The following is a 14,035-nucleotide window of genomic DNA, read 5'->3' on the forward strand; positions in this document are numbered from 1 at the left end:
GCCCCCACATCCGGATGTGCAAGGATCGAACCCGGAGACCGTTGAGAACAAGGAACAGCAACGACCGGTGGAAGACATCCCAGCTCCTGTTGCTGGGGAAGAAAGCTCGGTTGCAGTTGAAGAGTCCAGCTCGCCTGAGCCTGAGCCGGCCAGCGAAGGGAACGAGGCAACTGACTGATTTATCTGAGGGAATAAGGAGCATGTATAACGAGCTGTTGTCAATTCTTTTTCATTTACTTCTCTTCAGTTACATTTCATTTTAAGCCTCTTTTCATGGGCGTTGGCAAAGTCAAATTTCATTATTCTTGATATGTAAACATTTGTGGCAGTACTTAGATTCTATCTTCTATCTTCTATATCTTAATATCCACTTTTTTTTTTTTTTTTTTTTTTTTTTTTTTTTTTTTTTTTTTTTGCGTAAGACCCTACATCGGTATGGGCGTGGTATAGCGGAGTATTATTCCGTAGTGCGGGACTGATCATGCAATGGAAGAACTCGATCAATTTTCGTCAAAGTAAAACTATGCACAAACCTCCTACGCACGAAAAGCTCATCCCCAAACTATAACGTTTGCCGGTAAATCTAGTGTACAGCAATCGACATCAGGAGTTGCCCCAGCTCCACCTTCAGCTCCAACTCTGTACTCGGCTCGGACTCACTCTCAATTGCGGATCTAGTAGTCCCACTCCTCCTTGCCAAGCTTGTTGAAGCGCTCGTGAAGGTCCTAGCATCATGTTAATATGTTCTTTCCTTCTGCCGTGCTTTCCAATATGCTTGTTGTTTTCGCTATCATACCTCAGGAAGAGTGACCTTGGGGACAATGACGGTGTTCATGGCGCTGGGAGCGTTCCGGAGAGGCTGGGAGGTGTCACCGTGAGGGTGGTACTGGTACTTGTAGACCTTCTCGTCCTCCTCAGCAGCGTGCCAAGGCATAGCGCTCTGGCCGATGCGGACGTTGCTCTCGGAGTTGACAGAGGTGGGCTTGCGGCCGAAGTACCTGTACAAAGTTGAAAAAACTCGTTATTAGTATTTATGTTGGGTTGTATTGCGAATCGTGGAGGAATTGGCCGCATTGCAACGAGCTTTGCTGCCATTGTGGGGGAGGCGAGACAAGAAAAAATAAGAACGGGGATTATTCACCATCCAGCGATCAGGAAAGCACCGGACATGACACCGAGGAGGACCTGTGTCTCAATTAGCCCAAGTGTCCAAAAATATAATCGCAATGTCCAATGGGGGCATACGTAGAGCTCGGGGTCACGCTTGGGGGCCTTCTCGAGGTTGGCCTCCTCCATCTTGGAGGCACTGTAGAAGCGGCGCGGAGGAGCGCGGAGGATGGACTGACGGGCAAAAGCCCGGCGGGAAGCCATAGCAGCGATCGAAGACATTTTGAGAGGTTATCTCGAACGTTGTTGTCGCAAGGGAACGGCAGGGTTGGGTATCGCGAGAAGAACCGAGACTTGGGGATGATGTTGCCGGCGCATCATCAGGTGACATCCCGTTGGCCGGTGGGCAATTGGTGACGCTGAGTCAGCGGGGTTTGCGCCCGGCTTCAATTCAAGATTAACAGAACCACGTCTGTTGGGCTGCCGTCACCGGGGATTTCGTGCGTTGTTTGTCTATCTTTAATTGATTCGTCAATGTGTCAGCAATCGTGATGTGAGAGTTGTCTGACACTGACTGTGTTGTGCTCTGTGATTTTTCAGTCTTTGCCTTTCCGAGAGGTTTTGTATGTATCTCTTCCCAGGGGCGTCATTTTGCCTTGGAGGGGGCAACACTTTCAACTCAGGCTAATTGCTGCTCAGGATCTTACATTATTCGGTCTTTCAATCTTTTATTCTCATTCTTTCGCTCTCTATTATTATTCTTACTATCGATATCTTTTCGTCGGCATCAGTACCCCTTGTCATTCCTTCACGTCTCCTTATTTGCGACGACCGGCTTCTCCGAATTGCACCGCGCTCTTTTTCGTCTCGCGAGTAATACCACCATGATCCTGTGATTTTCTCGGTACCCAAGCATACAACCACACATATCTTCAGGAAAAATGGCGGACAACCGCGAACCGAGCGATGTGATTAACCCCCCTTCTTCGCAGCATGCGTTAGGACTCCCCCGTCCCCCCTCCGTCGGGGGAATCTCTTCTCGAGCGACGGATATAATCTCGGAGGATGGCGAACAATCACAGTCATATACCGGTGCATCCTCGCAACCACCACGATCGCAACCCTCCCTATCGCGACGAGGCCCCCCACCCGCTAGAAGTTCGATTGCAGCATCCAGCCATGTCGCCAGCAGACCCGGCAGCTCTGCCAGTCGGATTAGCAGAACACATATTCCGTCATTGACTGCGCAGGGCTTCTTTCGGCCCATGTCCTCGCAACGACTACAGGCACATCGAGGACGGCCCATGACCAAGGAGACATTTGCGTCCGCCTCCACTGATGACTGGAATGACCGGGCAAGTCAGAAGAGAAGGAGTTTGGTGTCAAATAGCACGCACCATCAAGGATCCCTCCCACCGGTCGAGCAGGAAGCTCCCCCGTCGCGGGGTACGGAGTTTACGGATCCGATCATCCCAGACCGAACGAACTCTGCAAGCCCTACTGGGAATATGACTACACGGAGTCTCGGGGAAAGCGCTAGGCTTCTGCACGAACGCGAACGGATACAACAAAAGACACCACCTCAGCAGCTCAACTTGCCAGCGGCGAACTATAGGTTTCCTGAGCCCCATGATCAGGCGCAAAAGTCACCTCTCTCTTTTCTGTCCATGCAGGACAAGCCCCATCCTCATGATCGTCGCGACAACGGGGCTCATGAACGGCTGTCCTCGAACGCCTCGTCCCGCAGATCCATCGAGAAGCAAGGCCAGAAACCAGCTCAGAGTCGTTTGGGCAAGAATTATGAATATTTCATGGGTAACACCATTTTTTTTGCTGGTGGGAGGTTCCAAAACTCCCGAGACAAGCCTATCAATATCGCGACTGGGTTTCTCGTGGTTGTGCCTTCTGCGTTGTTCTTCGCGTACTCTGCGCCTTGGTTATGGCACAACATCTCACCGGCAATTCCGATTTTATTTGCGTACATCTTCTGCGTGTGCTTTTCATCATTCGTGCATGCTTCTGTCGTGGATCCTGGTGTCATCCCGCGCAATCTTCACCCGATGCCACCACCGGATCCCACTGGTGATCCGTTAGCGATTGGTCCACCAACGAATGATTGGGTCATGGTCAAATTGGCAACCTCAGAAGTGGCCGCAATGGACGTGCCAGTGAAATACTGCAAAACCTGCAATATTTGGCGACCTCCACGCTGCTACCATTGCCGGGTTTGTGACAACTGTGTTGAGACTTTGGACCATCACTGTGTCTGGCTCAACAACTGTGTCGGCCGCCGTAACTACCGGTACTTTTTTACTTTTGTCAGCTATTCGACAATACTCGCGTTCTTCCTACTTGGCGCCAGTCTTGCGCACATTCTGGTGTATCGAGAGCGCGAGGGCATCTCGTTTGGTTCTGCAATCGATACCTTGCGGGTGCCCTGGGCCATGGTGATCTACGGAGCATTGGCCGGTCCCTATCCGGCCTCTCTTTGGGCATACCATCTTTTCCTGGTTGGACGCGGTGAGACAACACGGGAGTACTTGAATTCGCACAAGTTTGTCAAGGCAGACCGTCACCGGCCGTTCACTCAGGGCAATGTTATCACAAATTGGCTATCGGTTTTCTTCCGGCCTCGTCCACCAACGTACATGGAATTTAAGCGGCCATACGAAGCGGGTGACCAGCGCTTGAGCAATGAGAAACGAAAGCATTGGAAACCGGATCTCGAGGCTCAAACTGGCATTGAAATGCAGCAAGTGCCTGCTGAGCAGCAGCAGGGTTAATATCAGCAATGTCGATATTTCTTCTTTTCTTCTCGGTTTGTTTTATTTGATTTCCTTGCCATATCAGTCATTTCAGTTCATATTTCATTGATTTCATTGAATTTTTGTGGTTACAATACCTTCATTTACTATTTCCTTCCGGCTACAATTACGTGATACTCCTATGTACACGCACTTCTCTCCCTAATTCTTCGGCAGCACTTTGGCAATTGCCTTTATTTTGTATGATTCTCCAACTGATATACTTCTTTCACATGTTCATCTACTTTTTTTTTTTTTTTTTTTTTCCCCTGTTGAGATATCTTTGTTTGGTGTTGAATGTTGGATTGATTCGGATTTACGCAACATGAGGAACATGTATAGCTACACCTCTGGTACTGCAGATAGAGAATAATAGTTATCTATACAGTATGGTGCTCCCTTCAATGGCAGTTTCTAGCAAATAAATGCCTCACTATAGGTCGGAATATACGAGATTGTGACCTATACCTGCCGGCGCGCAAGCCGTCGGGCTATGTATATATAAGATCAAACATTTAGAATAAAGCCATGAAAGAAGCCAATATGCAAACTTCCTTAATAACCAGGCAGAATCCTAAGCGCTAGTACAAAACAAGAAAAGACAGTAGTGGTCGCTGTCGTGCGCATTCCGCGGGCAGATGTCTTTCTCTCCGCACACCTCTTCCTCTTCCTCCCAACTTCTTCTCTTCTTCTTCTCCCTTCCTCCGTCCCATTGAACTCTCCCTCCCCCCTCCAGACCGTCGTTTCGTTCTCCTTCGCGATCACGGTTTGCTGTTCTGTCCGTCTGTTTTGGAATTTCTTTATATGTTCTTCCTCCTATAGCAAATATAGGGCAAACCCCATCCAACCACCTGATAAGAAACAGCCCCGGACCTCCGAGGACGAAGAATCCCAACGCCTTCCACCGTTTTCCAAACCAGTCCCACAGCCCCAGGGGGGAGTGTCTGGTCACGAATCCTCCCGCTGCGTTATTTTCCCTCCGCTTCCTATCGCCACGAACCGGGCAACCGCGAAAAAAAAAAAAAAAAAAGCGAAATCAGCATGGAAGAAACCCAGGTCGCGTCTTCCGCGACTTCTGCACTCTTAACCGACCTCCCTCAGAAAATCGAGATCCACGAGCATACGCACATCGACGAAATCACCGGCCTCGAGACTCCCGAACAACTCCTCACGCCCGAAAACAGCCGTTCCGAAACCTCCAGCAACAACGAGAACGCGTCGTCAAACGACGAGAAGGAGAAACCGGCACTCCGGCGAAGATCTACACGTGTTACACGCACCTCTCTACAAGCCGCTCAGCTGGAGACTCCGGAGACGGAGAGTAATGATGCTTCTTCAGCTACGAACGGCGATACCCCGGCCAATTCCGTTTCGGGAGGAAAGAGGGCCTCGTCTCGTCTCCGGCATAGTATAGCGGTGATGGAATGGAGCGAAGCTAGCGAAACGAGTGACTCACAAAGCCACGCGAATACAGACAAACACCCGCTTACGCCAGACACGTCTATTTCGGAAACTTCTCAGGAGCCGGCTTCGGAGGAGGTCGACACGTCGCTACAGCCGCAGACTCTACGGAAACGGGTGGATAAGACCAAGGAAGATACTGCGGAGAAGGAGGAGGAGACTGTTGAGTCTAAGGAAAATGATGAGGAACAGACATTGAGGCGCTCCTCTCGCCGAGGTGTCGCGGAGAGGGTGGCATCGCGGCTTGCCGAGCAAGCCAACACCGTCTTGGGAAAACGAACCAGGAGTGCGAAAGCGAAAGAGCCCGATCGTCGGTCCAGCCTCCGCCCTCGAAGTATCGCTCCGCTCAAGGAGGAGCCCGCGCCGTCGACCAACAACGACCCTGCCGCCAAGAAACGACGAGTTTCGGACAGTGACCTACCATCATTCACTAAGTCGCATGAAGAAGAAGAGTCGTCTACGCAGAAGGAGGAAGAGGCAGAGTCCGCTCCGGTGCTCCGGAGATCTAAGCGTTGGCTGACGCATGGTCTATACTCCGGACAAGAACCGGAAGGTACTCGCCCTACTCAAACCAAGAAGAATAAGACTACGTTCAGGCGGAGACAGAGGGATGCGCCGCGCAACTTTCTCCCAATGCCCATGTTCGCCGGCGATAGGTTGCTGCAGAATGGGAGGGACTTCCAGCTTCCTTTCGACATCTTCTCGCCACTTCCTCCTGGTCAGCCCAAGCCTAATGAGTGGAGGAAGACCAACAAGAGTACGGTCCTGAATACTGTTTTAGTGATTTGAAGGTGAACTAACAGTCTTAGATGTGTTCGTCGGCGAAGCAGGAAGCATATGGAGAGCCAACAAAGACATGGAATTATCGAAATGCATGTGTACCGCAGACACCGGCTGTGACGAAAATTGCCAAAACCGCTATATGTTCTACGAATGCGACAACGGCAATTGCAGCTTGGGCCGCGATTGTGGTAACCGTAGCTTCGACGAACTCAAGCAACGAACCAAGGCCGGAGGGAAGTACAACATCGGTGTCGAGGTCATCAAAACGCCAGATCGTGGATACGGTGTTCGTAGTAACCGCACATTCGACCCAAACCAGATCATCGTGGAATACACGGGAGAGATCATTACTCAGTCTGAATGCGAGAAACGGATGCGGACGACATACAAGAAGAACGAAGTGTGTATCTTTCTAACCCATTTTCTGGCTATAGCTAACCCAATACAGTGCTACTACCTGATGTATTTTGATCAAAACATGATCATCGATGCTACTCGAGGTTCCATCGCTCGATTTGTGAACCATTCCTGTGAACCCAACTGTCGAATGGAGAAATGGACGGTTGCTGGCAAACCTCGCATGGCGCTCTTTGCAGGTGACCGTGGCATTATGACTGGGGAGGAGTTGACTTACGACTACAACTTTGAGTGAGTTTGTGAAACCCGAGACGAAACAAACTTCAGCTGACAAAAGACTAGTCCCTATTCGCAGAAGAATGTCCAACAATGCCGGTGCGGTTCAGCCAATTGCCGTGGAGTATTGGGACCCAGGCCGCGTGAAAAGGAACAACGGTCCAAGGAGAGGGAAGAGCAAAAGAAACTAAGCGCGAGCGCGAAGAAGACGCAATCCAAGGCCACGACAAAGCGAAAGATTGGAAGTGTCATCGACGAATCAGCCTCACGACTGAACAAAAAACGGAGGACCGTTAAGACTAGGGTCAATAAGGCTATTTCAAAATCGCGCGCCTCTGTTTCACGATCAACCGCGACAAAGAAGACAGAACCGGCTACAAAGCGCACATATAAGAAGAGGACCACCGCAGCCACCGCCAAGTCGAAGGCCGCGACTGCAACTGCGACTACGAATACGACAAAAACCGCCCCCAAAACCAAGCGCAATGTGAAATTGCCTAAGGTAACAACCAAGGCCAAGGTCAAGACGACGGTTCGCGCTACCACCAAGACCAAGCCTGCAGCAAAGGCCCAACCATCCAAGACCGAAGCAGCGTCCACGCTTAAGCGTCCATCGGCAGAGACCAAAGCCAAGATCCTCGCTGCGGCGAAGGGAACGGGTCGGAAGCGGGGGCCTAAGAAGGCGGATGCGAAGGAAGAAGCCAAGCCTAAGGCTGGTCGTGGTCGCTGGGGCGGTGCTAGAACCAAGACTGCCAAAGCTACTAAGGATACTACGCCGAAGACCGCGCGAGGTGTCAAGGCTAGCAAGAAATAATTCAACACCAATTCGATTATGTCGTTCGCACTTTTTCAGGTCTTAAATGCAGCCCAACGCCAGTGGTGGTACTGGTTACTTTTCGATTGGCTTCTTGGGTTCTTCTGGCCATCTTTCTCGATGGATTTTCAACATGCTTTCAGCCGTGATAACCACAGGCATTCCAACTTAATCCAACAGCTTCAATTATTTTGTCTTATTTACTTTCTTGTTTCATATTCTTTTGGTGTTCTCCCTCCCCCCTTGTTTATCCTATTCCCCCTGATCTGAATTTGAAAGTTTTTTCATCTTGGTACCCCGTGACGGCGTTTTGTCTTCCTTGTCTACGTGCGTTTCCCCTATTTCCCTTCTTAATATTCTCCCTTTGTATCTTTTGATATAATATTGAGTTCCTCTTTCATCTTTTATCTAGAAGTTGGTTCGCGGATGGTAGAGAGTCGGACGGATCGTTTTCTGGGATTTTACATATTCGTTTATTATCTTATTTGGGTTCGTTCTTGTTACTTGCTTGGTTGTCTATTTTTTGTGAATGATGGGATGAGAAAGGTAGAAATGTATTCAGTATCTTGTATGAGGTAGGCAATTGATTATCATTTGGCTCTGGTTAGGATTCTCTCATAGTCACGGACTCTGTAGTCACATTCAACAGTATTTGCATATTATAGTTTCAGGGATAGTTGCCAATAGCTTATTTGCAATCCTACTTGATCCTACTTGATTAACATCGAGTTGATACCAAATGCGCGGTAGACTTCTTGAAAACGTTCAATTATAATCCCTATACACCAGAAGACATCGACACTAACTTGCTAATTGATGGAATATAAATGATAGATACCCTAGTTCTGGCCAGGTTCTCCCTCCTGTGCCGGTGCTGGTGGTGGTGGTTGTTGTCCTTGCCGTTCCTGTTCTTGTTGCTGTGCTTCGTCTGCTTGTTGCTGAGGTTGGGGTTCGGGTTCCTCTTTCGGTTCTTCTGCTGGTTCCTCCTTCGGTTCTTCTGCGGGTTGTTCCGCGGGTTCTTCTGCGGGTTTTTCCGCGGGTTGTTCAATAGGTTGTTCTGCAGGTTGTTCTGTGGGTTGCTCAGTAGGCTGCTCAGTAGGTTCCGTGGGCTCAACAGCAGGGGTTTCCGTAGGTTGTTGTTCTCCTTCGGGTTGTTGCTGTTCTTGTGGTTGCTCAATTGGCTGTTGTACAGGAGGCTGCTCTTCGACTTCTTCCTTGGGTTGTTGTTCTTGTTCTTGTTCTTGTTGCAGCTGCGGCTGCTCTTCAGTAGGATTTTCAACTTCCTGGTTGTTTGTCGACGGCTGCTCTTCTGCTGGCCCCGTTTCCGTTGAGGCAGCAGGTTCAGTTAAGTCACCAGCCTGCGTTGGCTCAGGCTCAGGTTTTGTTTGAGGTTCCGCCTGTTCACTGCTAGCAGGAGCATCAAAACTCTTCTCGAGAGTACCTAATACATCCACATCTTGGTTTTCGGTGGCGGATGTATCGTGTTCTTGTTGTTCTAGTTCCGGCTTGGGAGCTAACTCTTGCTCTTGCTTCTGTTGCTGTTCTTGTTGCGGCTGTTGTTGTTCGAGGGGCTGGTCTGCTGATGTGTCCATGGCATCTTGGTTCTCTTGTTGATCAGACTCTGTCTTGACTGTCTCTTGTGGCTTTTCCGGGGACTCTTCTGGAGCGGGAGGAGCGGGCTGTTCTGTCTGCGGCTGGTTTTCGTTGGTTGTGTCCACGGCGGGTGCTGGTTGCTCTGGCGCACTTGGTTGCTGTGTATCAGGTGCTGGTTGGGGTTCAGATGTTGCAGGCTCAGGCTGGTAGTCTGTCATGGTTACATCTTCAGGAACCGGCTTCTCATCACTGGGCTTGTCTGAAACGGGAGCAGGAGCTTGTTCGGCTGCTTGCGGTGCATCACCAGAAGCTTGCGGTTCTGGCGCTGTTTCTGCGGGAGCATTTTGGGGAGTCTGAGTAGGTTGAGCAGGTTCCGCGGCAGGCGTCTCCGGCGTCTTCGCATCCATCATAGACTCGTCGCCCTCGTCACTCTCCTCACCCTCTTCACCGTCATCATCCTCATCCTCATGACCACCCTGGTCACCACGCGATGCATCCCCATCTTCAGACTTGACGCCATCTGTGTCCATCGCACCCTCGCCAGCGCCAGCTCCAGCGCCATGGACAGCAGAGACATCAGCGCCCTCACCAGGCGCGAACATGACCTTCTTTCTCCTACCCTTGAAGCCCTTGCCCTTGCGCTTGGGTGGAGGTGGTCGCCGCTTCGGGGGGGTCATAACAGCCGCCGAACCAGCCTCTGCAACAACCACGCCCTCACCGTTAACCGTTCCAACACCCTCAACCACCGTCCCCGGCGCGGGCGCTTCAGAATTGACGGTTGCTTCAGCATTTCCAGGCAGAACCTGATCATCTGCAGCAATCTCCCCTTCAATACGATGACCCTCGGGAACCCAGGCCTCATAAACAGACACATTCCCAGTCGCCGGGTCAACCTTCTTAAACCGCGTCCGTCTCATAGGCACATTAGGCGCCCCATCAACGCCCGTAGCAGCAGCCCCATACAACGAAGGCAAACCTGGCCGTCTCTTCGCCAAAAACTCCACCTCCGGCGGCTCCATCTGCCGCGGCACCGTCATCCACTTCCTCGTCACAAAGCTCCTCTCCGCCTTCGGCTGCCCTGCAGCAACAGCGCCACCCTCCTCCGTATCCGCCGTCTCCTTCTCCTCGTTGATAATAAGGTTGATGTCCTCAGCCTCCTTCGGCGCCTGTCTGATATATATACACCCCGCGCGCGCCGCGCGCAAAAGCGCCTTACTTGTAGGCGTCAACAGCTGACTGTCTCTTGGCATGGGGTGTTCTGGGAGTGTTTGTTTTCCGCCGGGGCCTTGGAAGATGGATTCTGCTTCGTCGGGTTTGGGGGCTTGCGAGACTGTTTGGTGTTGGCGGGTCCAGCGGCGGACGGGGAGGCCTTCGAAGACGTCGTGGTCGATTTGACCAGTGCGCGTGCGGGCGGCAGTTGCTTCACCTAGGTGGCGGCCTGACCGGGAGGATCTGAACTGGGGGATGTTAACGCGCTGTGATGGGGGTTCATGAGCTGAGGTGACATACTGTAGGTGGCATTGTGAGTGGGTATCTTGCAATCTTTTCTCAAAATGCGATCAAAGGAATGCAAGGCGATTCAATTGACGCAGCGATCATGGGATTTCAGATGGATCGCTGCATGCCCGTTCGCAAGTACAACTCCGATAAAGAGGTGGTTGATGCATCGGAGTCCGTCGCGTTGCGATACGGGAGGATTTCACGTGACTCAGGCGGACACTACGACACAAGTATGCTGGGGGTTTTGCACTCAATGAAAAACCACATAATTACGCTGGGAAATGAGTCCATGAGTAGAGAATTGGAATTGACGCTCGTAGCAAGTTAAGTAACATCAGGGCGTCTTGGTAGAAATACAAGGCGACTCAGTCTATTTACTCTGGTACTTCCCCACAATGCCTTCGATCATAGAAACGATAACGCAAAGTCATATTTTTATTCAAACTTCAACGCAGGCTGCGAAAAGAAAAGTACAAGTGCGCGGTTTAGTCCCAGCTGTGGCGGCAATCGTTAGCCACCCATAATTCATGTGCAAGCAGGGGATCGGAGAATTAGAGACAGCTTACCCGGTATCCTTCTGGCGGACGATATCACCTTCTCCCCCAGTTTGTTTCCCCTAGAAGCATATTAGAATAAAACCCGAGAATGTTTGAGATGGTCGAAGCCTACCGTCTCTTGTCCCTCCACAACCAACTTGTCGAACTGGTAGAACTGGCTGATGATCGTTTGTCTCTGCGAACAGTCAGTAACCCGCAACAATCACGATGCAAATCCCAATATCATAGTCTCCCTCTGTTTCTGTAGACAAATTCCGGACACCTGATATCCCACTAACCTTCATCATACGCAAGTTCTGCAGCCCCTCCTGGAACAATTCCTGGACCTTCCTGTCCTCCGACTCATTCTGGTGCTCACGGAAAGCATCCCTCGTCCTCCGGCGGGCATATTCACGGAAGTTGAAGGCGGAGAATTGCGACGATTGACGGAGGAGGGAACGGAACTATTGCGAACAGTGTCAGTCAGCCTGAGCTGCACGAAATGGGGTATCGTAGTTCATGGATATAACATACCAACGACCGTGCCTGGAAGGCAGTATCCCGGCTCAATGAGGCCACAGACATGATGGCAACGTCGGGTATAAAAAAAATATTTAAAAAAAAGGTATCAAGAATAACTGTATATCCAACAACGATGTTTAGTGTCGCAATCGCAGAAACGAAGTGGCGCTTGAAAGCTTACCAGCGCAGTCGGGGAACGACTGGCTGATTAACGGTTCCGCAAAGAAAAAAAGAACACCTGACGTCAGGGCAGTCGGGAAATTGTCAACACTCACTGCGCACTCTCCCTGGGGTATATCTCGTCCCTTTTTATTATTTCTTTCGGGCGTTGTAAAGTCGCAGGGCGCAGGCGGGAAATTCTTTTGTTTCCTTCGCCGGAGACGGAGTTAACCGGACCCCTCGGCCGAACTTGCGTTCTTCAATCGTGTCTAGACACAACGACCACCCGCCGAAACGAAGCTCTATCCGTCGGATCCCAATCAAACAGCTGTCTTGAACGGCCTAGATACGAGCAGTTCGCGTCCATCTCCAATGGCGCAAATTCCCACGCCCCCCGCGTCCCGCGATACCTCCGAAGCGCCGGAGATCCAGAAGGAAACCGAAGTCGACACCTCTACCGAACTACTGCAGCCATTGGATACTCTTCTAGAGCGATATCTTCACCTCCTCGATCGGCATCAGAAACTACAAGCGGATTTGGCGAAACAGTTGTCTTCGGTATGGTGTTGTTTATTACAATGTGGCATTCGTGGATGACAAGTATCCTAACACCGAAGTAGGGGTTTCTGTCTCTTGCGCAGGCCAATTACACATGCCCGCCTGGCCGACGATATGGTACGGACTACTACGATGAACGGATGAAGGCGACGAGGAAGGTGTAAGTCGATTGGCTGTCCAGGTCAAGGTTGTTGCTAATCAAAGGGGTAACCAGGTCGCTATGTACTCCTTCAAAGGCCACAAAAGAATCGGGGAACCCTACTGAAGCGAATGATTACGAGCATACCTTCACAATTCAATATACACCGGACAACCGTGATGACGAACAGGATAAAGAGAAGGAAGCCTCCGAGAGCCCTTCGGACACTGCGCCATCCGATGAGAATCCAGACAAGGAAAGCGAGAACAACACACAAGAAACCGACGACGGCAGCAACTCGGAGCAACCTGAAACCGATCCTACGATCCCAAAGCCTAAGCCTATCAAGCAGTTTCGTTCTTCGGATCCGATAACCTGGTATGGGATATTGGTTCCGCTATCTCTTCGGAGTGCTCAAAAAAGCTTTACGGAAGCTGTGGATGATCACTCGTCGGAGTTGGCGAGTGTCATCGTTGAGATGGGAGCGGTTGAGAGGGACGTCCACGGGTTGCGAAATCGATTGAATCTCAACAGTTCATAATGACACGATACGATATAACGATGTGTATACAAAGACTAGAATAGCCGGCATTCTGCTATGATATCTATAGAATATATGATGAACCCGACAAACAATATTCATTTGGCTACAATTCATCTTGCAGTACAGGAACATAATAGGCTAAAAGTCACGAAGAACAGACGCTGATAAGCAGGTAGAATCCATATCCTAGAGCATACATCAAAACAACAATATAAAAGACAACGCTTAGTGTCTCTTTAAACTCTCCCGGAAAGGAATCAACCCTTTTTTGCAAGCGCGAGTTCTCATCTCGTAGCCGTTGATTCTCTCTGTAGTTCTTGTAGGTAGGATGTAGTCGCGACCAGTTGCGAGACTGGGACTTTTGGTTCTTCGAGTTTGATAGCCATGTTGTCTGACTTGAGTATATAATTAGCTTAAATCAAAGAGACCTTAAGAGTTAATGGCACCCATTTTTTTCCCTCATGTGTAGGCGTCATGATACATTCATCGCTATACGACTGGCCTCCTCACTAAGGCCCAAGGGCTAAAAGAGATGATAACAACCAATAGAACCCAATCCCCATAGCATATACAAAAACAATAGCGCCTAGCACTATTTCCCATAAGCTTGCCTTTTGGTCAGAATCGATCCTCTGCAGACGCCGGTTCTCATCTTGTAGTTTTTTATTCTCCTTCTGGAGGGATTGGAGGGACTGTTGGTGGGACGCAATCATCTCGATTTTGTCTGCCAACTGATCAAGTTTCTCGGTGTCTTGCATTGGTTTTGTTAAAGACATGCTAGTGTCTGGTTTTGATCAAGACGGTAAGAGCAGTAAGTGGGAAACACATTTTCCTTCCTGCCTTGTGTAGGCGTCATGATACATTCATCTCTATAAGCCTTTC

At 50.2% G+C, this 14,035-nt stretch overlaps 5 protein-coding genes across 5 annotated transcripts; 3 read left to right on the plus strand and 2 right to left on the minus strand.

Annotated features, from left to right (window-relative positions):
- Positions 1-533: 533 nt before the first annotated feature.
- ASPGLDRAFT_47047 (uncharacterized protein) lies at positions 534-1,578 on the minus strand. Its single transcript, XM_022546581.1, has 4 exons — positions 1,246-1,578; positions 1,142-1,185; positions 797-998; positions 534-725 (listed from the first exon to the last, which is right to left on the minus strand). Exons 1-4 carry the CDS (start codon positions 1,387-1,389, stop codon positions 675-677), a joined length of 441 nt encoding a protein of 146 aa, XP_022400919.1. The 5' UTR covers positions 1,390-1,578; the 3' UTR covers positions 534-674.
- A 16-nt stretch (positions 1,579-1,594) lies between these two features.
- Positions 1,595-4,180, plus strand: erf2 (palmitoyltransferase ERF2). The gene is made up of 2 exons (XM_022542734.1): positions 1,595-1,730; positions 1,807-4,180. The coding sequence occupies exon 2, from the start codon at positions 2,049-2,051 to the stop codon at positions 3,888-3,890; it is 1,842 nt and encodes a 613-aa protein (XP_022400920.1). The 5' UTR covers positions 1,595-1,730; positions 1,807-2,048; the 3' UTR covers positions 3,891-4,180.
- Positions 4,181-4,952: 772 nt separating this feature from the next.
- On the plus strand, positions 4,953-7,602 carry ASPGLDRAFT_126570 (putative histone-lysine N-methyltransferase (Ash1); the record flags this gene model as incomplete). The annotated part of the gene is made up of 4 exons (XM_022540651.1): positions 4,953-6,129; positions 6,182-6,555; positions 6,604-6,803; positions 6,855-7,602. 4 exons carry the CDS (start codon positions 4,953-4,955, stop codon positions 7,600-7,602), a joined length of 2,499 nt encoding a protein of 832 aa, XP_022400921.1.
- Positions 7,603-8,441: 839 nt separating this feature from the next.
- On the minus strand, positions 8,442-11,816 carry ASPGLDRAFT_66493 (uncharacterized protein; the record flags this gene model as incomplete). Its single annotated transcript, XM_022549022.1, has 5 exons — positions 8,442-10,647; positions 11,262-11,311; positions 11,365-11,427; positions 11,531-11,695; positions 11,766-11,816. The coding sequence occupies 5 exons, from the start codon at positions 11,814-11,816 to the stop codon at positions 8,442-8,444; spliced, it is 2,535 nt and encodes an 844-aa protein (XP_022400922.1).
- A 468-nt stretch (positions 11,817-12,284) lies between these two features.
- On the plus strand, positions 12,285-13,150 carry ASPGLDRAFT_126741 (uncharacterized protein; the record flags this gene model as incomplete). The annotated part of the gene is made up of 3 exons (XM_022540669.1): positions 12,285-12,470; positions 12,533-12,630; positions 12,685-13,150. 3 exons carry the CDS (start codon positions 12,285-12,287, stop codon positions 13,148-13,150), a joined length of 750 nt encoding a protein of 249 aa, XP_022400923.1.
- Between the last annotated feature and the right edge of the window lie 885 nt (positions 13,151-14,035).

Source organism: Aspergillus glaucus (assembly GCF_001890805.1).
Source record: "Aspergillus glaucus CBS 516.65 unplaced genomic scaffold ASPGLscaffold_10, whole genome shotgun sequence".
NCBI lineage: Eukaryota > Fungi > Ascomycota > Eurotiomycetes > Eurotiales > Aspergillaceae > Aspergillus > Aspergillus glaucus.